Source organism: Pelobates fuscus, chromosome 2 (genome assembly GCF_036172605.1).
Source record: "Pelobates fuscus isolate aPelFus1 chromosome 2, aPelFus1.pri, whole genome shotgun sequence".
Classification (NCBI taxonomy): domain Eukaryota; kingdom Metazoa; phylum Chordata; class Amphibia; order Anura; family Pelobatidae; genus Pelobates; species Pelobates fuscus.
In genome coordinates this window covers 428,116,871-428,142,094 of record NC_086318.1, presented here as the reverse complement: position 1 = coordinate 428,142,094, position 25,224 = coordinate 428,116,871, and the positions used below count along the sequence as shown (strand labels likewise).

The window sequence follows — 25,224 nt, the reverse complement described above, 5'->3', positions numbered from 1 at the left end:
TTGGGTTGGACGAGAAGACAGAAGACGTCAGCATGCTTGCTAACTAAGGAGGAGGCAGAGTGGGCAGCTATATTGACTGCGTTTTAGCACTGGAAACAAGGTCAGATATATGAAATGAGTAAAATATTTTTCAACAGCAGGGGGTAGACTGAGGTCACTATAATGAAATGGCACTCATAGTCCCCCTGATAGTGTCCCTTTAACCCCTTAAGGACCAAACTTCTGGAATAAAAGGGAATCATGACATGTCACACATGTCATGTGTCCTTAAGGGGTTAAAGGGACACTAAAGTCAACCAGACACGTCATCTGACTGAAGTATTCCGGGTGCCCTGGCCATGTTCTTTGAATCCTGCATTGTAAAACTTTCTAGAAACTGCAAAGGGTTAAATCCACCTCTAACGACTGTCACACTGACAGTCACTAAAACCACTTTCACTACAACAGCCAAGTAGAACTCAGTCACGTGACCCGGGCGCCCATATTGAAGCATTATATACACACATTACCTTTTTCCAATCTCTAAACTCTTATAGAAACCTAGAACAGTTGTAACACATTTCTTTGCTGAAGTGTTATTATTTGAGTTCTCATTTCCGGTCTTATACTTAGACTGATACTATATTTTCCTTTAGGTACGGCCATTGAACTCTGAAGGATCACTCAATCTGTTGGGGCTGGAGACAATCCGACTAATATACTTCAAAAATAAAATGGCTGGTAAGTGAAAATCTACAGGCTAAACCAATAAAGAACAATGTAAGTGTAACAAAAACTAAATAATGCACTTACAATATGTACATTGTAAATCCTTGCACTTACAAATGTATGCATAAAGTGCCAAATTAAATGCAATTGCAACACTTATACAATTTTTCTATCCCCATATATACATTCATTATTTCTAAAAAAGAAAAAAAAAACATGTGATTGTGTCTTAAAATATACACAATTCCCTTAGTTCAGTTTCTTGGTAAAACCTCACATGTACCAGAGCCCCTTCTGTCGCTCTTGGTTTTACAACACAATATTGAGAGGGGGCAAACCACACCTGGTGGGTACTGATATTCAGGCTGCAGCAATTAAAAGAGAAAGATCCAAGGGGGTCCAAATACCGTGGTGCCATTCACATATCATTCATTCTTCGTTTCCATCACTTTGATGAATCCTTAATATGTCTCACTGTGTGATTGTTTTTTAGAAGGGGATGAGCTGGTGGTTCCCGAAACATCAGACAACAGTCGGAAGCAAATGGTGAGAAATATAAACAATAAGCGCCGATACTCGTTCCGCGTCCCAGAGGAAGAACGAATGCAACAGCGGAGGTTAGTCAATGGACTGTACCCAGATTCTGTCTAATGTATAATAAACATTTAGTACACTGTAAATCACCTCCCACAGGTACCACCAGGTTACAGTTAGTTATACTGGGTGGGTATATATTATTAAAGGGACACTCCAGGCTCCCACACGTTAGGTGCGCTGTGTAGGTTAGGTTACAGTTAGTTATACTGGGTGGGTTTATATTATTATAAGGGACACTCCAGGCTCCCACACACGTTAGGTGCACTGTGTAGGTTAGGTTACAGTTAGTTATACTGGGTGGGTTTATATTATTAAAGGGACACTCCAGGCTCCCACACACGTTAGGTGCGCTGTGTAGGTTAGGTTACAGTTAGTTATACTGGGTGGGTTTATATTATTAAAGGGACACTCCAGGCTCCCACACATGTTAGGTGCACTGTGTAGGTTAGGTTACAGTTAGTTATACTGGGTGGGTTTATATTATTAAAGGGACACTCCAGGCTCCCACACACGTTAGATGCACTGTGTAGGTTAGGTTACAGTTATACTGGGTGGGTTTATATTATTAAAGGGACACCCCAGGCTTCCACACACATTAGATGCACTGTGTAGGTTAGGTTACAGTTAGTTATACTGGGTGGGTTTATATTATTAAAGGGACACTCCAGGCTCCCACACACGTTAGGTGCACTGTGTAGGTTAGGTTACAGTTAGTTATACTGGGTGGGTTTATATTATTAAAGGGACACTCCAGGCTCCCCCACACGTTAGATGCACTGTGTAGGTTAGGTTACAGTAAGTTATACTGGGTGGGTTTATATTATTAAAGGGACACTCCAGGCTCCCACACACGTTAGGCGCACTGTGTAGGTTAGGTTACAGTTAGTTATACTGGGTGGGTTTATATTATTAAAGGGACACTCCAGGCTCCCACACACGTTAGATGCACTGTATAGGTTAGGTTACAGTTAGTTATACTGGGTGGGTTTATATTATTAAAGGGACACTCCAGGCTCCCACACATGTTGGATGCACTGTGTAGGTCAGGTTACAGTTAGTTATACTGGGTGGGTTTATATTATTAAAAAGACACTCCAGGCTCCCACACACGTTAGGTGCACTGTGTAGGTTAGGTTACAGTTAGTTATACTGGGTGGGTTTATATTATTAAAGGGACACTCCAGGCTCCCACACACGTTAGGCGCACTGTGTAGGTTAGGTTACAGTTAGTTATACTGGGTGGGTTTATATTATTAAAGGGACACTCCAGGCTCCCACACGTTAGATGCACTGTATAGGTTAGGTTACAGTTAGTTATACTGGGTGGGTTTATATTATTAAAGGGACACTCCAGGCTCCCACACATGTTGGATGCACTGTGTAGGTCAGGTTACAGTTAGTTATACTGGGTGGGTTTATATTATTAAAAAGACACTCCAGGCTCCCACACACGTTAGGTGCACTGTGTAGGTTAGGTTACAGTTAGTTATACTGGGTGGGTTTATATTATTAAAGGGACACTCCAGGCTCCCACACACGTTAGGCGCACTGTGTAGGTTAGGTTACAGTAAGTTATACTGGGTGGGTTTATATTATTAAAGGGACACTCCAGGCTCACACACGTTAGATGCACTGTGTAGGTTAGGTTACAGTTAGTTATACTGGGTGGGTTTATATTATTAAAAAGACACTCCAGGCTCCCACACACGTTAGGTGCACTGTGTAGGTTAGGTTACAGTTAGTTATACTGGGTGGGTTTATATTATTAAAGGGACACTCCAGGCTCCCACACACGTTAGGCGCACTGTGTAGGTTAGGTTACAGTTAGTTATACTGGGTGGGTTTATATTATTAAAGGGACACTCCAGGCTCCCACACGTTAGATGCACTGTATAGGTTAGGTTACAGTTAGTTATACTGGGTGGGTTTATATTATTAAAGGGACACTCCAGGCTCCCACACATGTTGGATGCACTGTGTAGGTCAGGTTACAGTTAGTTATACTGGGTGGGTTTATATTATTAAAGGGACACTCCAGGCTCCCACACACGTTAGGTGCACTGTGTAGGTTAGGTTACAGTTAGTTATACTGGGTGGGTTTATATTATTAAAAAGACACTCCAGGCTCCCACACACGTTAGGCGCACTGTGTAGGTTAGGTTACAGTAAGTTATACTGGGTGGGTTTATATTATTAAAGGGACACTCCAGGCTCACACACGTTAGATGCACTGTGTAGGTTAGGTTACAGTTATACTGGGTGGGTTTATATTATTAAAGGGACACTCCAGGCTCCCACACACGTTTGGTGCGCTGTGTAGGTTAGGTTACAGTTAGTTATACTGGGTGGGTTTATATTATTAAAGGGACACTCCAAGCTCCCACACACGTTAGATGCACTGTGTAGGTTAGGTTACAGTTAGTTATACTGGGTGGGTTTATATTATTAAAGGGACACTCCAGGCTCCCACACACGTTAGGTGCACTGTGTAGGTTAGGTTACAGTTAGTTATACTGGGTGGGTTTATATTATTAAAGCGACACTCCAGGCTCCCACACACGTTAGGTGCACTGTGTAGGTTAGGTTACAGTTATACTGGGTGGGTTTATATTATTAAAGCGACACTCCAGGCTCTGAAACATGTTCACAGTGCCTATTCTCACTCTCAGCCACCAAAGTGCTCCTTTCTTCTTGTTCTTCTTTTTTTTTTTTAATATAGATTATATGCTGTTGTAATCTGGGCAAAGTCCAGTCAGGGTCTGTTGAAAGGAAGCAATTAAATTCTGAAGCAACCAATGAGCAATTTAATAATTTTGTTGTTGTGGGAACATGACGTTGCATCAGAGTCCAAGTTATTGAGTGAAACCAATCAGTCTGTCATCAATACAAGGTCAAACGAATGTGTGTTCCACGTATCTGGTGATAACATTTTATGAGTTACTGCAAAGAGCTTAGCGTTAATGGATCACTATAGTGTCAGGAAAACTAAGCGGTTTTCCTGACACTATAGTGCCCTAAGGGTGCCCCCACCCTCAGGGTCCCCCTCCCGTGGCGCTGAAGGGGTTAAAACCCCTTCAGCTACTTACTTTAACCCGGCGCCGGGCTCCCTTGGCGCTGGTGACCTCTCCTCCCCCGCCGACGTCAGCGGAGCCGAATACGCATGCGCGGCGAGTACCGCGCGCCCATTCAAAGTGTCCATAGCAAAGCATTTCTCAATGCTTTCCTATGGACGCTCTGCACGATGGAGGCGAAATATGGCTCCAGCGTCGCAGATGCACCTCCAGTGGCTGTCCGGAAGACAGCCACTAGAGGCTGGCTTAACCCCAAATGTAAACATAGCAGTTTCTCTGAAACTGTTATGTTTACATGTGAAGGGTTAAAACCTGAGGGACCTGGCATCCAGACCACTTCATTGAGCTGAAGTGGTTTGGGTGACTATAGTGTACCTTTAAGTTTCATTCAGATATTTTACAAAACGGTGAAGAAAAATGTAATTTAAACATAGGATTCTAGTAAAATGCCAAATAACAATGTTTGTCTCCCACAGGGGAACAAAGTACCAAAATATATCACAGGCAGACATACATCTCCTTTCCTGGATTTTTGAATAAATAAAATAACCTATTTTTGGTTCACTGATATTTTGTAGTTATTGATTTTACAATTTAGAAAACTAGCAGAGGTTTCAAAGAAACAACAGATTTTTCTTTACTTTTCACAACCCAAAACTATTTCTTTACTGTCCCTCTGGGAGAATTTTTAGTGGAAGTATCTAATCCTACATTTTTAATTCTGAAATTTGTTAATTAAGACATGCAGGATTATTCACTAAAGCGAGAATTCAATGTGAATTTCAAATTCAAGGCTATATTAGCTAATCTGGAAGCACAACTGAATTAGAATTTTGACCTTAAATATGAAATTTGCTTTGAATTTGTCACTTCGTAAATAACCCTGGTAACAGCGGATCATATTAAATATAACATTCTAATCGTGGATAGTGTGCATTGTACCATCCGCATGTCGCCCACTTGTGGTATAAGGCAATTATACATTTTACCATCAGCATGTTTCCCTGCTTTGGAATAAAAGCATTACCATTGAACCATCAGCCCTTTCCTAGCCTTTGTGTAGACGAACACAATGGGAACACAGGGAAATCAGAATCCAGTCTGCACAGAACCTCTGTTTGAAAAATCCATTTGTCTTGCAGGGAAATGTTACGGGACCCAGAAATGAGAAACAAACTGATTTCCAACCCAACCAATTTTAACCATATTGCACATATGGGGCCTGGAGATGGCATTCAAATCCTGAAAGATCTGCCGATGGTAAGATAGTGAGAGGTGACCTGTATGTAGACTAACACAAGGCTGTCAGCTCACCAGACTCACACCACTGGGCAACCGCTCACTATATGTGCTTAAATCAAGATAACTGATTCCTAGCCTTGAACAGATTTCATTTATGTTGTAATCTTGCAAACGTTCCCGTGAATGAAGGGCCAGTGGAATGAAACCGGGCCGGACGGAGTTCATCCTTCAAACTATTCCTGGGCTAAAATTCCCCTGATGCAATACAGACCGACAGCCAGGCTCAGCATCATGGGAGTGATTCAACAAACTGTGGAAGGCCACACTTTTTTCCGCTGTTGTCTTGTATAAAGTTAAATTTGAGCATTTACAAATTGCCATCGGAGAAGAACGTTCTAAAAGTGGAGCAATAAGCAGACACTCGGTTTCTATGACAACCGCTACACTTTTAAAATTTGAAGAGATCGCTAAACATTTACCTGTGAGTAGGACCGTTTCGTCAGTTTCCATGGTGATTGCTTTGCATATAGCAAATAAACCTCTATTGTCCCAGAAACCACCTCTCCTACTATTGCCAGAGCTGCTATAATTTATCAAGACCATGTGTGTTTAAATCACTACAGTGCCATCCTCCGCGTGGATTCCAATACTGGGCGTGTATGTACTGTTTGCTTTTCATTCAAATAAAAAAAGAAAATCTGTTAAAAGAGAAGTTCTGTTCTCTAGAATGTCCCATCTTATTGCTCCTCTATTAGAATGTCCATTCTTTATACGGGTTCCCTATATGTTTAAAACGGTTCGTCCTTCTGAGCGTTTGGTCAATATGTACAATTACTACAGCCTGAATCTGTGCTACTGTTATTTTACTTATAACGCTTCCTATCTTATTCACAGAGAGTGCCTGCCACCTGAAACACTGAAGGTTTTTATGTTGTGTTTACATTTTTTTTTAAAGCATTTCAGTACCTTTTCAGCAGATTTTGCCATGCTTGATAAAGATAATGCAGAACCCTTACTGATCTCGTAACTTCTTAATGGAATTGATAGTGTTCACAGATACATGTAGTTGATTTGGGTGGTTTATTTACTAAAACTGTGCAGATTTGGAATGGGGATTACAAATTTCAAGCTAAAGTCACAATTATTAACCCCTTCACTTCCAGAATCAAGAATAAGCGTTTTTACCTTCATGGACTTTGCACAAAGACATTTATTGTTCATAAAGCCTCACTATTTATACTCTAGGAAATATGACAATCCCGTAATTTCCATGCCAGAGCCCACTAGTCACTTATTTATGGCTGCAGGTGTGCAGAAAATGTCAGCTTCTCCTTCCAAACAGTAAAGAACCTTTTAATGGGTCATGACATTCCAACATTGTATTTTTGCTTTTATGCTACCATTGCAGACCCTATGTGAAATATTGAGAGATAAAGTCCACTACACACTTTCAGGCTTTTCATTACCCCCCAAAAAATCAATGAATAAATAAAATAAAAAAATGTACATTTATATAATTTACATTTTTAAGTTTGTGTGAAAAGCAATCTGTACACAAGAAAATGCTGTTTTATGATATCTTTATGTGCTATTTATGCGTCCTGTGTTTTAGTTAAATGTTTTGCTAATATTTTTTCAAGCAAAAGTCAAAGGGATTAAAGGGGAAAAAATAGGCGAGTTGAGGATTTTTTCAGCAGTTCTATTTTTGCTTACAATGAGCAAAGCTGCACAATTTCTGGTTAAATGATAAACGTGTGAGGTTGAAAATACTTTAGGTGTGCTCAGATATACTTGCCCCGTTTTAAGTCTTGATAGCCAAGTTGGAATAATTATTGGGCGCTGAGCGTCTTGTCCACATATCTTTCCAATGTTACATACCATTGAAGGTCTATGTCTATTGTTTGTATTCTTCAACGTTTTCAAAACATAAGTCCAAAAGTTTAAAAAAAAAAAAACATTTTTAATTAAGTAACGGCTAGTTTATAAGACAAGGTCATGGGTAAACTGAAAAATATAATAAACTGCTGAACTGTTTTGAAAATGAAACACAACATATAGACGTTTTTTTATTCTCTTATTGATGAATTGTGTGTTAAAGACCGGATACAGTGGAAAACTAACCCTGGCTAATCTTACAGTCAGAAAATGTTACTTTGTATTAACTGTTTTCAAATGATTTTTCACTAATTGAAGGGTTACGCACGCTGATGCAAAGAAAAGCTTTAAGTGATAGTAATTGTTCTATATATGAATGAAAGTAATTTTATTTTCTTCTATCTGGGACATTACAGAAGAGTTCTCCGTACTCCTCCACCTTCTGAGTCCAACCTCTGGCTAGTGTTGGATCTGTGTAGCAGATTCCCATAGTTAATACTTTGACATATTGTAAGACTTAGAAATGTGTACTCACTCAAACTGCCTTTTCTGTAGGTTTTTTTTTTTTTTGGTTTAAAGGTTTACTATCACTTTAAAGCCTTCTCCTGTATACAACGTGTCCAGATGTTCTGATCTTTACAGTAACCAGGATTCCCTTGACCTAACTGATCCGTTGTTTGTCTATACCCTGAATATCAGCCAGTCCGGGTCACATGGCTACAGTAATACTCCACAGATACACCTACTGTGTTGCTAAACTGTTCAAAACAAGACCAAAGTATACCGCCTTGGTATTCATTCCCTTTTTTTATTCCGGTGTAAGAATTGTAGATTAACATTCAAACTGCCAAGAAAATTCAGCAGTTCCCATATTCAAAAACAAGGACAATAATACGTACTATTCATTCCTCGATCTCCTTGTTAGTCGCACATGGCTCATTATGATGTTCCCAGCCATGGATGCCCCCTGGTTGATGCTCAGTTACTAATCTAACCTCAGGCCTGTTCCTTGAGTTTATGTTGTGTTCTCTCCTCCTATCTTTCTACTAGCCAAGGTCCCCCTATCCATCCCCCCTCCGCCATCACTCCAGCCTGATCTCCACTCCGAGCAACTTTGAGCACGTCTATCACATGACTGTAAATTCAGCTGAAAACTTCCTCTCTTCTGATCCCGTAAACCTTGCCTCCTCCTCCTCCCCGTCACTCAGCGCTACCCCTGGCTCTCACAGGGTATGCCGAGCTGAGTCCGTTCTAACCTGTGTGATGTGTCGGCCTGCCTTCACCTCATTGCTAGCTGTGCTATCGCTTTCATCTGCCTGTGGTTTCACCTTCATTTCTGTCTTGCTCATAAGGGCTCATAAAGTCTGTATTATACAAAAATAATAATAATCTCTAAGAGATGGGAACTAAGCTGGTTATCCCAAACACCCACCTTTTGGTAGCTAAAGATGTATTTTAATCTCTTAAAGGGACATTCACACAAAGTACATGTGAAGAGCCCACAGGGCAGGAATGGCCAACCGATAGATCCCGACTGTGTTTCAATGTGATACTTTGTCATCCATAAATGCAGTTTACTTGTTCAACTATTAGACCAGCTAATCCTTTGGCATTTCCAGAATAGCTATTATTCTCTGTGTAGCCTTTACATAATAATAGGAAGCCGTGGTTTATACATTAATTTACTGATAGAATTATCAGTATTAGGCAAAATAAAAAAGAAAAAGCATAGCTTTGGGCAATTACCTTAGGACAAGGGTGCCTAAAGGGTAGATCCCCAGATGTTATGGAACTATAACTCCTATAATGCTTTGCATGCCTTTAGAATGGCAAAGCATCATGGATGCTGTAGTTTTACAACATTTGGAGATCTACATTTTGGGCACCCCTGTCTTAGGAATTATACTGTGGGAAACATCTTATGTCATGTCTTCCAAAGCTGGAAATATAAAAATCCATGAAAATTAGAAATGTACCTTCTTAGCAAAAAAATATATATAATTGGCACAAATTCGTGAATTTATCCTAATTCTAAAAACATTAGCGTTTCTATTGGCACAAACACGGTGTAAAACTAGCTTGGCAATGCTGACTGTAGAATATACCACATGCTTGTCCTATATCAGAGGAAACATTTCTATGAACATATAGATCAACGCTATCCGTAAAATAACCCAGTTCTGTAATGCCAAACATGCACACAAATGTAAAATGAGAGACATCGTGATCTCCAGCCCCGTCTGTCCTCGCTGGAGCTGATTGATACATTCCGTGTCTCCTGAAATGATAACGGATGGACACTAGACAGACCTCAGCTCCTTGATGCTCTGCCAGCTAACATCAGCTGGGGACCTGGCTATGTGCCCAGCCCTGGGCTAAAACAATTCTCTCAGTGAGATAATGGAAAGTGAAATGAAGATAACTAACCGTTCCTGTGTATCTGTCTGCCTTCAGCAGTATTCACTACAATGAGAATTCTGAGTGAGTTTCAAATTTAAGGCCAAAATAGTCCAACTGGAAACATTCTCTTCAGATTGGCTGCTCTGGACTTAAACCTGACATCCACTTTGGATTCTCACCTTAGTACATAATGCTGCTTCTCCTTTAATGCCTCTATGGTGCACTATGCATTTGTAAAGTTATATATAAATTATTGACCTCACTGCTCCCAGTTGGCTTTTAAGGCAAATGAAAACAATGTCTACAATGCACTTAGTCTGTTGCCATAAATTGTTTAGATTTGGGACACCTGGACCCTAGCAGCCACATTTAAAGGGGGGGCGGGGGTGAGGTGAGGGACAGAGAGATTGAGATGTAAATGGTCTATATATTGGCAAACAAACCATTAATATAATATATATTTGTGCCTGTCGCCCCTCGAATTGTGGGAAATCTTATTCAATACGTGTACCCTTTAAAGACCCAACGTTTATTTCCCATCCAATGAGTCTAAATAAATGTTGTTTGGATTATTTGTTTAGATTCTTTTATGTTAGACTGGGTCTCTAATGATCTGAATTTTAGGTTTGTCGTAAAAAATAGCCATCAGTCGTTCTGTCACAGAAGGATAACGTGTGTAATGACGCCATGCTAGACCAGACCTAGAGATATGGTATAGACCAGGAATAGGCAACCTTCGGCACTACATCCCCCATAATGCTCTTACACCCATATTGCTGGAAAAGCATTATGAGAGGTGTAGTCCAAAACATCTGGAGTGCCAAAGGTTACCTATGCCTGGTGTAGACTGTCCACACAGACTTCGTTTTCCTGGTAAACCCTATTCAGGTCAAGGGGTCCTTTATCAGAACAATGTAAAAGGTTTCAGGTGTGTGCTGGTTTCATGAAGTGAAACGAGTGGTTGAGAAACAGTAGATGAGAAGATTGGAAATGGAAAGAAGGTTTGAAAAAGGTTTCTACTGTGACATAAACACGCTTTCTGTTCTTCAAACCCTAACCAAAACGTGGCTCGTCTTCATGCTTGTCAGTAAAAAGCCGTGTTTAAGCATTGTAAGACTGATTCCAGACACCACTTAACATCTAACATTTTACAAATTGAACTTGGATCAAGAAAGGGCACATTTCTCTTAACACCCAGATGAAACTGGAGAAATATTTAGTCAGGTAGTGACACACGGTCATATTTACCATCTGGCATGGAAACCTAGTGTTACTTAAAGTTTAGCAGCTCCTACTAGTCTCTATGGTAGACATTGAAACCAGTGGCAGCCTCAGGTTACCAGCCATTTATCATTCAGTTTTACACAATGATGGCCGTATTAGTTGTCTCCGGTTTGTTGGTAAATGATTTCAACAAGTATGGGAAGAGGTCCATGGTGTTTACATGATCAAGCTCCCCTGTCTGTGAATGAGACACATTGCGTGAAGCAGCACTCACTCAGCACGGGGTCACTGGTTAGGGTTAGGAGTGAAGCTTTCCGCTGATGAGAGTTACTGAATATTAGCATAGCTGCCTTGAAGAATATTTACACTTTTGCTATTTTAACCTTAGATTTAAAATTCACTTAGAATTCTCTCTTTAGTGTATAACCCTGTATTTATTTTTAGAAAATGTTTTAATCATCAGATTCAAAATGCTAGAATATTATTTTTGTTGACCATGAGTTTACAAGATTCTCTCTCCCATTCTGCTTATTAGTCTCTACGTTGGTGTGCTCACTGTGTGCGTCATTGCCCCAGTAAAGCGATGTCCGTGTGTGTTTGCTTTATTTGGCCAGTGAAGGGGAGGCAACAGTCCGTTTTTCTGTCCTGGCTCATACCGAGGAGTCGCTCCAGATCTCTCTCTGTATTCTGTCTCTTGCTTGGAGGTTATGTTATACCTTTTGTAGGAAATGTCTTGTCATTTGTAGGCTATGTTACGGCAGGATATCCACAGAACATTCTATTTATCACCATATTTCCTACTTCAGAATCTCAGGCATCAGGACAGTCGGACGATGTTCAGCGGCTCTGTCAGTATTCCGTCTATCACCAAATCCCGCATGGAGCCAGGACGGTCAATGAGTGCCAGTAGCGGACTGGCTGCAAGTAAGTCATTAACTTATCTATCATGCTGCAGTAACATTCTGTAACTTGTTTTGTGCATGACTAAAAAGAGATCCACAGCAATAAAACTCACAGTAATGTACAGGGTGTGAATATATAACAGATCCACAGAAATAAAACTCACAGGAATGTACAGTATGTCAGTATATAACAGAGATTCACAGCAATAAAACTCGCATTAATGTACAGTGTGTGAGTATATAACAGAGATTCACAGCAATAAAACTCAGTAATTTACAGTGTGTCAGTATATAACAGAGATCCACAGCAATAAAACTCACAGTAATTTACAGTGTGTGAGTATATAACAGAGATTCACAGCAATAAAACTCACAGTAATGTACAGTGTGAGTATATAACAGAGCTCCACAGCAATAAAACTCACAGTAATTTACAGTGTGTGTGACTATATAACCGATTCACAGCAATAAAACTCATAATAATGTAGTGTGTGAATATATAACAGTTTCACAGCAATGTACAGTGTGTCAGTATATAACAGATTCACAGCAATAAAACTCACAGGAATGTACAGTATGTCAGTATATAACAGAGATCCACAGCAATAAAACTCACAGTAATTTACAGTGTGTGAGTATATAACAGATCCACAGAAATAAAACTCACAGTAATGTACAGTGTGTGAATATCTAACAGATTCACAGCAATAAAACTCACAGTAATTTACAGTGTGTGAGTATATAACAGAGATTCACAGCAATAATACTCACAGTAATTTACAGTGTGTGAGTATATAACAGAGATCCACAGCAATAAAACTCACATTAATGTACAGTGTGTCAGTATATAACAGAGATTCACAGCAATAAAACTCACAGTAATTTACAGTGTGTGTGAATATATAACCGATTCACAGCAATAAAACTCATAATAATGTAGTGTGTGAATATATAACAGTTTCACAGCAATCAAAGTCACAGTAATGTACAGTGTGTGAATATATAACAGATTCACGGCAATCAAACTCACAGTAATGTACAGTGTGTGAATATATAACAGAGATTCACAGCAATAAAACTCACAGTAATGTACAGTGTGTAAGTATATAACATAGATCAACAGCAATAAACATCACAGTAATGTGCCATATGTGTGAGTATATAACAGATCCACAGCAATGTACAGTGTGTGAGTATATAACAGATTCACTGCAATCAAACTCACAGTAATGTACAGTGTGTAAGTATATAACATAGATCCACAGCAATCAAACTCACAGTAATGTACCGTGTGAGTATATAACAGAGATCCACAGCAAAAAACTCACATCAATTTACAGTGTGTGTGAGTATATAACAGAGATCCACAGCAATACAACTCACAGTAGTCTACAATGTGTGTGAGTATATAACAGAGATCCACAGCAATAAAAGTCACAGTAATGTACAGTGTGTGAGTATATAGCAGAGCTTCACAGCACTAAAACCCACAATAATGTAAAGTGTGTGAGTATATAATATAGATCCACAACAATAACACTTACAGTAATGTACAGTATTTGTGTGTGTATCAGGGAGCTCCACAGCAATAAACCTCGTAATATTATACTGTATGCATGATCTTATCAGAGCTCCATAGCAATTAAAGTAACAGTAATGCATGTAGTATAGTACACTCCAGTAATGTGCAGTGTGTAGGAGTATATCACAGAGCTCCACAGTAATCATATTGTCCGTGGATTGTGCTTAACTGACACTATAGCACCCCGACCACTTCAGCTCATTGAAGTGGTCTGGATGCAGTGTCCCTGTCCCCTTAACCCTGCAATGGTAATTAGTGCAGTTTCTAATAACCTGCTATAATTACCTTGCCAGATTAAGATTGCCTCCAGTGGCTGTCAATCAGAGAGCTATTAGAGGCACTTCCTAGTGGCTAGGCAACATTTGGTCGCAAAACTGACGCTGGATGTCCTCACTCTCTGCATTAGGACATCTAGCTTCAGACAATTCTCCATAGGAAGGCATTGCAGCAATGATTCAAATAACATGACAGGCTCCCCTAAAAGCCATATGTAGATGATGGAAGTGCACTCAACCCTTCGTCATGGAATTCAGGGTGCTCTAATGGATAAGTCCCAGTACCAGGAAGGACCAAACATAGAATTTGAGCATAGAAAATAATCCAGGCATTCCAACGAATTCCAAAGCAGAGGCAATTTTTATTAGAACCAGGAACCAAAAAGCAACGTTTCGACCCCTTAGGGTCTTTGTCAAGCTTTGTGCCTGGATTATTTTCTATATTCGGGCTCCCCTAAAAGAACTTGAGAAGCATCTGACTGGACACAAGTCGTCAGTATTGAAAGCTTCAAGTGAGGTGAATAGAAGGAAGGGTGCAATATATAAGTAGATTAAAGGACTAGCTCACTGTAATGGGTATGATGCCAACAGCGCTGCAAAAGTCGGATGCCGATCGCGCCGGGCCGTTCATTGGCTGATAGTCAGCTGACCAATCTCAGCCAATGAACACAACTCTGGTCCTAGAAATCTGTTTAGAATTGACATTAGCCAGCCTGGCCTTCTTCACCTCAATATAGCTCCCTTGTGTAATTGTACAGCGCTGTGACACATGTTGGCATTATATACATGCTAATAATAATTAATGGAATAGAGTTTTTCCCATCGACCTCCAGAGTGATCATTTTTAATTATTTCAAAAAGACCTCCGCTTTTAATCGTTTGTATAACGCTGTGGAATGCGTCTGGTAAATATAAATAAATGGTGCCATAGAACGGGTAGTACGAGTTCCTATATGGCATTGCTTTGCACTGCGTGGGTTATAATGTAAAGTAAAAGTATAAATGCTTCTAATGGGGAAACTACAACTATCTAAGATGCCACGGATTAGATTGCTCAGAGTTATAGTTCACCTCCCAATTCAAGATTAGCTCCCAGAATCCTCTCAGAATGCAGTGTTGTAGAAAGTTGCTGGCTAAATTCCTGATTTTATGAAGCTGATTTGCAGAAATTGCAAAGACTAGAGTTTTGCAGCAAATGTAGGAACTTCAAAAGTTTTTTTTTCTAATATTTTTCTGCCTGTAGGTTGGAATGTCCATTTAAATCCTGATAAATAAAAAAGCTAAAGTTTTAAAAAGCAGTTGTTTTTTTTTTCTAGTAGAGTTACAATAAACTGGCTTGTTAAATCACAGTCATTGTATATTTTAACAAGAGGATCAGGTGCTATAATAAGTGATGTCAGATATAATGAATTTCTGCTGTCCCGGTAGGAACGTCCCAAAATGGAAGCGCCTTACGCAGAGACCTATCTGGAGGAAGTTATGGGGCAAAACGCCAACCTATGACTTCGCCATCTGATGGGTCATTGTCTTCTGGTGGCCTCGATCAAGGGAGTGATGCCCCAGCGCGAGATTATGAGCGTGAGGTAAGAGTGACATAAACAAAGCAGCGCTGTATTTGAAGACCTGCTTGATATTTCATATCCGTGTTTCTGTGCATGTTACGAGCATTGCTGCAGTGATGGGTGTGTGTGAAGGCACCAAGCATTGTATTTGGGTTTTATTTAAAGAGGAACTGTGCCCATTCCCAGGGTTTTTAATGTAAACAAATTGGTGCTTTTGGGGTCTGAATAATAAAATTAGATGTCGAAATCTTCACTGCTGTATTCAGCTGTGTCCCTGCTTCCTGTCAATCATTGTTCTACACTCTGCTTATTTTCTGTTAATTAACATGGTAAATGAACGAGTCTAAAAAAAAAAGACGTCTCGGTTTCTGATCTTGTAACATGCATTAAAAGACCTGATTGGCTTCTGTTATATTATGGTGCTCACAGATAATGTATCCTTCAGGTGTAACTTTTCTAACCCGTCCCTTTTCTATTGGTCATCAGGACTCGGACTCGCCACGGCATTCAACAGCTTCCAACAGCTCAAACCTCAGCAGTCCTCCGAGTCCAGCATCCCCTCACAAAACCAAGAGCAGTTCATTAGAGAGCTCCGATCATGTGAGTTGGGAAGCATGAACTCTCGCCATCCTTCCAGCTTCTCTCTGCTCACCCGTATCTACCTGTACCCCAGCTCCTCAGGACTGGTCTCAACCTCTGGAGATAGGATACTTTTATCCAACGCCATCAGCACCGCATTGCCTCGGACTAGCGAGAAGGCAGAGTGTTGGCCATGAAGACAGGCTAGATAGATTGTAGCATTGGTTGATTTTTTGTGGTTTACAGGCAGTTTCTTTGCTATGAAAACCGTTGGCCACAAGGAGTCCGTGATGAGCTCAAAAATGTGCGCACACTATGAAACTAATTTTGGGGGGAAGGAGTGCATTAAGTACTTTCTTCCAATGAGTTTCTTCAGACTTTTGAGAATCAGCAATGTGTCCACTCTATCCTCCTGGGAGATCACTTCAGGTGCGTGACTGCCCATTGAATGTTGAAACCGCGTTGGCGCTTGTGACCCTCTTCTTGTGTCATTAATAACGTATTTTAATACAAAGCAGAGTTTAATCTAAATAGTACATTACATATGTGTATATATAAGGATCATGTATTCCATTGAGAATAGAGGCATATTTAAAGAGATTCTGTCATTTTAACAATGGATTGTTTGCTTTCATAACTGATATTGGTCAACAAGCTTGATGGGAAAACAGAGCCAACTGTGGCTCCCACTATCGTATCGGTTACCATACAGTCATGCATCGTTTTTTCTATAGCACGTCCGTCTGTACATAACAGTTAATAACATAAGGACATTTATTTACTCTGCTTTCATTTACTCTCCTTAGAAGGGATTATCACGATATCCCCGGAGTACACTGCATCCTGTTTTACAAACGGATCTCTATTTTACACCTCGTTTAACTTTGAATAAATCCCAGAGGGCACGGCTGCCTCTGCACCTCAATATCCTGTTTAAATTTCACACGTTGATGGTGAATTCCATATGAAAACCATTTTTATTTTGTTGTTGGGTTTTTGTTTTGTTTTGTTTATTTATTTATTCCATTACACTTTCTTTTTTTCTTCCACCGCAACCATGTAATAGCAAAAAAAAAGAGACGGAACAGATTGTCAGCCTCTGCGGTTCTGGGTAGTTTTGTCATGTTACAGAGCAGTTAGGTTAAGAGCCGATGCCCATTTCCAGCCAGTCATTATTCTTCTGTCTGAGTTAATACAATACTTGTTAGATTTTATCCAATAAACATATTTGCTTTGATCAGAAATATATAAAATTTTTGCCCATATTGTGGAAGGGCTTATTTCTGTAGCCACCATCCGTTGTAGAGATTCAGAAGTGCACATTTGGTGTTTGGCAGTTGAGGAAGTGCATTTGAGGTCTTGCCCCTAACACCTTACTCCATAGTAGGAATAAAGGAGGCATTAAACTAGTGACACTTTATTTTAATACTCAGAGCTAACAAGCCTTGCCTTGAGTTAAACTATGCTCTTTGAGCCTGCAGGCTCTTATTAGCTGCCAAACCCACTATCAACTGCTCTGTTTGCTTTGGAGATGGGTGCCTGGCATGTATGGTTTTATTAGGATGTCTCTTTAGCTGCAAAAAAGAGTTTCTAAATATGGATGTATTAGAAACTCCAGTTCTTTTTGGTGCTAAAACTCAGCCCTATCACAGGACCCAAACTTTCTGTTATTAAGACTCCACTTCCAAAACACACAAATTTATCCAAAACACTTTACTCCTACACCTTGTGTTACTATCAATAGAAGGAAGTAAAACGCGTTTCCCGTGTGCATGTAGGCCATTGTATTTGACAGATGTTTCAGCTTTGTTTGTATTTATTTATTTATTATAAAGTTTGGGGGTGTTTTTTTTTTTTTTTAGTCACTTCTCTCCTGTGAAAGTATTCTGTACCCCTCTCTATCCAACGCCCCTACTCCAACCTTGTTTCTCTGCATTGTATAAACCCACATATTGTGCTTTGCTCTGTTTTTTCCAAAATAATCCTTTTTTTTTTGTGTGTGTGTGTTTGTTACAATCAAGATGTCATTTTATCTGTTAATATATTTATAATCACAATGCTGGTAAATTTTATACAATTAATGCAAAAAGTTCAAAAAAAAAAAAAATGAAAACAAAAAAAAAAATTTAAAACAAGCTAGGCAGTTTTTATTCATCGATGCGATATAATAGTTTGGTGTCAAAACACATTTTTTTTCACAGTGAAAATCTGGAGTATAAAGTGATGTAAATCATAAGAGGGTGATGTTAACACAATGCGTTGGGCACACTCTACACTTACACTGTAAGGGCTTTTTCCATACACTTTTGAAGTGATAAACAATTTGGAGATCTTTCTCCAGCAATTATTGTCTAAAGTGTACACATTTCTTGGGAATTCGTACTCTTTGATGGATAAATCCTTAAGGGTTTGTGGTGTTTTGTCCACAGAATACTGTTTAGCTGAATCACATTTCATCATCACAAGTTAATCTCGGATTCTTACAGAATTTCCTCTCCAATCCCAAATTTTAGTCTGATTGAAGTGTTGAATTTTTATTCCAGTACATTTCTGTTTCTGTTCGTAGCAGGAGGAAAGATTTGTTAAACTGTTCCTGCTTTGTATCACGCAATGCAGAGAGGATCAATCTGCAATTTTAAGGCTATTTGATTGCACCGCTAGGCTTTACATTCCCAGCACATCCTCCCCTGGCTGATTTGCAGATATGCCACAGAAGCCCCAGCTGAACCCTTCAAAATAAATCTTGTTGTGCAAAATATTGTGGATGTGGCATAAAAAAAAGATTGAGGCAAGCAATGTCCTGAATCGAAAACAGCCTGGGGTTATGTGGGTGAGCTATAACAAGCAATGTTGCCCTGTTATTAATACCCTGAACACATGTAATAATTAAAAAAAACTACCTTTTAGCAGAACCCCATGACATCCGTTTGCCAATGTTTAGACTTGTGCAGATATAGGATCATGAGTCGAGATTTCTGTTGTAGGACCATATTCATGTCTAGGAGAACCAAGATGTCTCTAGAATAAGAATCACTTTCTACACCACTGTCCCATTCTTCAGTCTTGGTCAGTCATGTAGCAGAGATGGGTCGAGTTTCATTGTTGATCTATGCAGTATGGTTACTTGATTCAGCAAGTTCCCAAATGTATTCTTTTGCCCGTCTTTTGATTTTATAAACAACAATGTTTTATTTTAGTTTCATAATACTTTTGGGAAGCCTTTGTTGCAGATCTGATTGTAGCATTGGCTACATTAAAACATTAACTAACTTGTGTTAACCTTTTTCATGTGATTCTAGTTTCTATAAAAATATTTATTAAAAATGTATCCGTTGACATTACAATCCAGTTTAGTCCTGGCACAGCCAAGGCACACATTGCAAATGAGCATGAGGAATGGAATCATTTTATTGGCTTTCTCCTTTGTATGCATTCTCTATGTTGACTGCAGTGCGAAGGACAGAGTTTGTAGCAATGAGAAAAGCATCTGACTGACGGGAAGCTAAGATGGAGGTGCCAGTTCCCCCAGAGAAGAAATTTAGATTTTCACATTTTATGATTCAGACTTCACAAACAGACATTTGTTAAATGAAGGGGATGAGTACATAATATAAAAAATTCTGGGAGGCGATGATTCCCATTTAATACAAACCTTTAATGGTTTCTAGTGTATATTTATTATAGATGAGGCCAGCTCCACATTTTATCAGTGCAAAAAAAGACGATTGTAGGATTGAGTGTGAATGGTGATGGCGTAATATGTGACCCGCCAAAAAGTGACGTTTGTAAGTGGCTACACGCAGCAGCAAACACTACATTAGCAAACTCAGGATTAGCTACTTTGCAGGATTGAACCTGTCCGTTTAGTGTCTGCTTGTGTTCTTAACCCTACGGCTGGCTTACCAAGGAGGCATTAAGGGCTAAATGATTCACACCCTGCTTCGCAGATTAGGATTTGTCCAGGATTCTCTGTACACTGTGTCGATCATCCTCACCTTCACACAGGAATCATTTCATTCTATATATACCATGTCCATCGTACCCACCTTCACACAGGAATCATTTCATTCTATACCGCATCCATCGTACCCACCTTCACACAGGAATCATTTCTTTCTATACCGCATCCATCGTGCCCATCTTTACACAGGAATCATTTCTTTCTATACCGCATCTATCGTGCCCATCTTTACATAGGAATCATTTAATTCTATACAACGTCCATCGTGCCCACCATCACACAGGAACCATTTCATTCTATACAGCGTCCATCATGCCACCTTCACACAGGAATCATTTCATTCTATACCACGTCCATCGTGCCCATCTTTACATAGGAATCATTTAATTCTATATTGCATCCATCGTACCAACCTTCACACAGGAACCATTTCATTCTATACAGCGTCCATCATGCCACCTTCACACAAGAACCATTTCATTCTATACCACGTCCATCGTGCCCATCTTTACATAGGAATCATTTAATTCTATATTGCATCCATCGTACCAACCTTCACACAGGAACCATTTCATTCTATACAGCGTCCATCATGCCACCTTCACACAGGAATCATTTCATTCTATACAGCGTCCATCATGCCACCTTCACAAAGGAATCATTTAATTCTATACAGCATCCATCGTGCCCACCATCACACAGGAACCATTTCATTCTATACAGCATCCATCGTGCCCATCTTTACATAGGAATCATTTAATTCTATATTGCATCCATCGTACCAACCTTCACACAGGAACCATTTGATTCTATATGGCATCCATCGAGCCCATGTTCCCATAGGAATAATTTATTTCTATACCACGTCCATCGTGCCCATGTTCACATAGGAATCATTTATTTCTATACAACGTCCATCGTGCCTATCTTCACACAAAAAATCATTTAATTCTATATTGCGTCCATCATACCAACCTTCACAAAGGAACCATTTCATTCTATACAGCATCCATCGTGCCCACCTTCACATAGGAATCATTTATTTCTATACCACATCCATCGTGCCCATGTTTACATAGGAATCATTTAATTCTATACAGCATCCATCGTGCCCACCTTCACATAGGAATCATTTATTTCTATACAGCATCCATCGTGCCCACCTTCACATAGGAATCATTTAATTCTATACGGCGTCCATCGTGCCCATGTTTACATAGGAATCATTTCATTCTATACCACGTCCATCGTGCCTATCTTTACACAGAAATTATTTAATTCTATATGGCGTCCATCGTGCCCACCTTCACACAGGAATCATTTCATTCTATACCGGGTCTGTCGTGCCCACCTTCACACAGGAACCATTGAAAGAAAATTCCCAACACATAAAACACTTCTATTTCTGAAAGGTCCCAGCATCTGTAACTGTGTCACACTACATGGATCGATAGTCCCTGCATAGCCAACACAAATGCAATGGATTCAACAGTGAAGATACACGCAACATAGGAAAGGACAGATTGACATTATATAGACACGTACACACAACAAAATAGACAATTGCCATAATATATTCAACCAATGTTAATGCAAATATAACCAGAAATTGTGAGCCCCGGAGACTTATCTGTGTCTCTGCTTTCGAAAAGTAGATTAAGAGATAGGGGAGAATCTTTGTTTTATATATATATATATATTTTTAAAGTACAGATTTTATCTGTAGCGTTCAAGCTATGATTATAGCTATATCAAATTATACCAATATATATATAGATTAAGATATACACAATGTTGTACATTTGCAACTTTCTTATACTTTCACACACCCACCTGTTAGGTATTTTTTGATTTTGCCGCAGTTTTCCCAGTGGTGTCTGCTTTGCAGTTACAAAGGATCTCACAATAAGCTATTTCTGTTCCCGTGACACTTTTATAAATCTGCTCTAATGATACAAAGTGAGTACTTTGGTTTAAACTCATGGCTTGACCCTATTCATCTTACTAAGTAATAACATAATATATCATTATATATACTATACAGCTGGTCTTCTGCTATAAAGGCTGTTATCCTGACATTCACTATAGTTTGATTAGTGTTATGCATAAGAGTGTATTCACAAAATCAGGGAATTGTGTGAAATTTAAAATCTTTGGCTGATTTAGCGAAATAGGTGGATATAAAGTTCAGTTGGGGAATTTTTCTATTTAACTACGTAGGCCTAACATTTTCAACTTATTTGTTGCTTCACCACAATTCACAGTTTATAAAAATAAATCCCGACCCTATTCTTCAGTATTGGTTTCCTTCACTAAATAGATTGAGAGCCGGCTTCCAAAGACATTGTCGAAAACAGCCAAGATGGGGGAACACAATCTCTAAACCAGATTGACAGCCATTGCACTAACGGCTGTAACTTGTTTGCAAATTATTTCATCAAGATATTTTGTTAGCGCAAAGTTACAGAGGAAAACAGAACTTCGTCAAATTGTGCATGACAGACCCTTTAAACCAACTGCTTTTTGATCAATAGGTGTCTTGCTAATACATCGTAAACCCCCCCCCCTCTCTTTTTTTTTTTACCTCGAGTACTGCACCAACTGGAGGGGCTTACATAGGGGTCCCAATCTCACATACCCGGGCAACTTGCAAAATAGTCCAGGACAGATCCATTTAATGTATGTTGTGGACGCTAGGCAAGCAGCCTCATAATACATAGGTAAATAGATAATAAAATACATTATATTTTTGAGATATCATTGTACAATGCAAGCTGTCATGAACTGAGTTTGAGACCTCAACGGAAAATCTAAAATATCGCTATCGTTTTCTCATAGCAATAACCTACATATATGGCATTCACATTAATTCCAAATTACTTTGCATTAAAGCCGATATGAAAATATATATATATATTTTTTTTTTTTTGATGCAATAAAAATATGGGACCTCCCTACACATTCTATGGAAAAAAACAAAAGTACGTTTTATTTTTATTTTTTTATTCTTTTGGCTTTTTCCATTTCATTGAATTTGTATCTGCCTTTTTATGTAATGAGTTTCATATCGATTATTTTTAAAGGAATATTTTTTAGGATTATTTTTTTGTTTTTATTGTAATAATATTGTACAGTTTTGGAGTTTTTTTGTTCTTGGTTTGTTTTGCATGTCTTGGATGTAATCACTTATTTTGTTCTAGATTATAAAATCTGACAAGTGTGTGGGAACGATTGCATTTGGTCATGTTGTTGGGACAATTCTGCTATGAAACAAGGATGTAAATTCTTTTGCACAGACTATATTTAAGGTGGACCTCGACCATGTAATAAAAGACTAACCACCAATATTTTATGTTGACGACACTCAATAAATATATTAACCTGACTTTGATGTATTGCAATAAAACAGGGAACTGTTAGAAAACATTGCTTTTTTCCCATCCATCATGTCTAAATATTTTGTTTCATCATTTTCTTTCATCATCAATAGAATGCAAGACCATGTTAAATCCGCAGGATTGTCTCCTGCAGCTGTTGTTCTGCGACCATTTATGATCATGTTTCCAAAAGTTGGATTTGTTTCCCCGAATACATCTTTTCATTGGATTAAAATCTGTTAAAATCAGATGAGCATCTCAGGAAATCAATGTGCAATATTGCTTAAAGGGATGATTTAAGCACCACAACCACTTCACTGATTTGAAGTTATCATGACGCTGTTTGGAGTTGGAGTACTGAGTTTGACGCCTTTGCTGCTGGAGGTGTAACTCAAGGTGCGGCAGCGTTATTGGAGTGTCATAAGCCAGCCCAGAACAAGAGTTCCATGCTGGCTAATGTCAGTTCTGTGCATTAGTGCACACGCAGCATGCTGGTGAAAAGAAAGCAGAACACCATTCAGTGCCAATCGTGGCACCAGCTAGGGAGAATCGAGCTGAGGAATTACTTGGCTTCAATCAGGACTGGCGCTACCATAAGGCAGCAGGGTACAGCGGACCCAGGTGGTGCAGGATTCGTTTATATGTCCCCTCTATGCCTGTTTTATCCCCCTATGCATCTTACCCTTCTCCCCTCCATGCCTGCTCACCTCCCTCTTGTTGCGTGACCGAGCTGCGGTAATTTCTCCCCTCCCGGCGGTCCCTGCATGGAGCGGCCAAGCCGAGGAAGGGGGTAAAGAAGCTTCTGTAATCTCTACCTGGTCTGACAGGAACTGCTTACTGCCAGTGCTCAACTTCCTGGCAGACGGGGTAGAGGAAACAAAGGCTCCTCTACCGCGTCCTGTGCTTGGCCACGTGGAGAGAATGAGAGGCGTGGAGGGACGGGGGGGGGGAGAGGAGAGAATGAGAGGCATGGAGGGACTGGGGGGGAGAGAGGAGAGAATGAGAGGCATGGAAGTACTGGGGGGGAGAGAGGAGAGAATGAGAGGCATGGAAGTACTGGGGGGGAGAGAGGAGAGGCATGGAGGGACAGGGGGAGAGAGGAGAGAATGAGAGGCATGGAGGGACTGGGGGGGAGGAAAGAATGAGAGGCATGGAGGGGCTGGCGGGGAAATGAGATGCTGGGAGTGGGGGGGGGAATGAGACACATGGAGGGGCTGGGGGGGAATGGGGAGAATGAGATGCAAGGAGGAGCTGGTGGGTAATTAAGCATATGGAGGGGCTGGGATTAAATGACACATGAAGGGGTTTGGGGGGGACAAAAAGGCAGTGGTTGTGGTAGATAGCGACAAGGGGCTGTGGGGAGAAAGACAATGGGGGGAAATGGGGTTATACAATATACTAAAGAGGAGTGTGAGACAAAGGGGGGGTTAAGATACACTAAAAGGGGTAAGACATTTTAAAAGAGGATAAGAAACATTTAAGGAATTTAAAGCGGAGGATTGAGGTGCATTTTAGGGAAGGCGAATGGAGCCTTTGTAGCCAAAAATCCATTCACTGGCCGTGGCCTTAGTGCTCCATGGTGTGTTTCAGTGATTTTATTTATTTACTTTGGGGGGTTTAAAACACAATTTTGTGGTTGCAGTAATCATTTAATTAAACTAAAATGTGAGAGTTTAGTAATTCAAATTCATTAAGTTGCTGTCAAGGGGGCAAATGGCTACCAGTAGACTGAAGATGTGGACAGCAGAGTCACATGTCCATAATAAACACGTCAGGAGTTATGAACAGTACTGTAGGAGTGAGGCAGCTATGCAGTTTATGTTGATGGAACTTGCAGGGCTAGATATTGCATCACACCTTGCGGCTCTA

At 39.8% G+C, this 25,224-nt stretch overlaps 1 protein-coding gene across 3 annotated transcripts in view; it reads left to right on the top strand.

The window, feature by feature from the left end:
• Positions 1 to 23,404, top strand: part of CDC42BPA (CDC42 binding protein kinase alpha) — a 192,911-nt gene extending 169,507 nt beyond the window's left edge. For 2 of the 3 annotated variants that reach the window (XM_063444058.1, XM_063444060.1), the window contains 7 exons: positions 636 to 720; positions 1,202 to 1,325; positions 5,519 to 5,636; positions 8,544 to 8,723; positions 11,924 to 12,041; positions 15,305 to 15,459; positions 15,925 to 23,404. In XM_063444058.1, the coding sequence (XP_063300128.1) occupies positions 636 to 720; positions 1,202 to 1,325; positions 5,519 to 5,636; positions 8,544 to 8,723; positions 11,924 to 12,041; positions 15,305 to 15,459; positions 15,925 to 16,056 (912 nt within the window). In that variant the 3' untranslated portion in view covers positions 16,057 to 23,404. The remainder of the gene's footprint in view (positions 1 to 635; positions 721 to 1,201; positions 1,326 to 5,518; positions 5,637 to 8,543; positions 8,724 to 11,923; positions 12,042 to 15,304; positions 15,460 to 15,924) is intronic. The other variant, XM_063444061.1, reaches the window with a different exon arrangement.
• Positions 23,405 to 25,224: the final 1,820 nt, after the last annotated feature.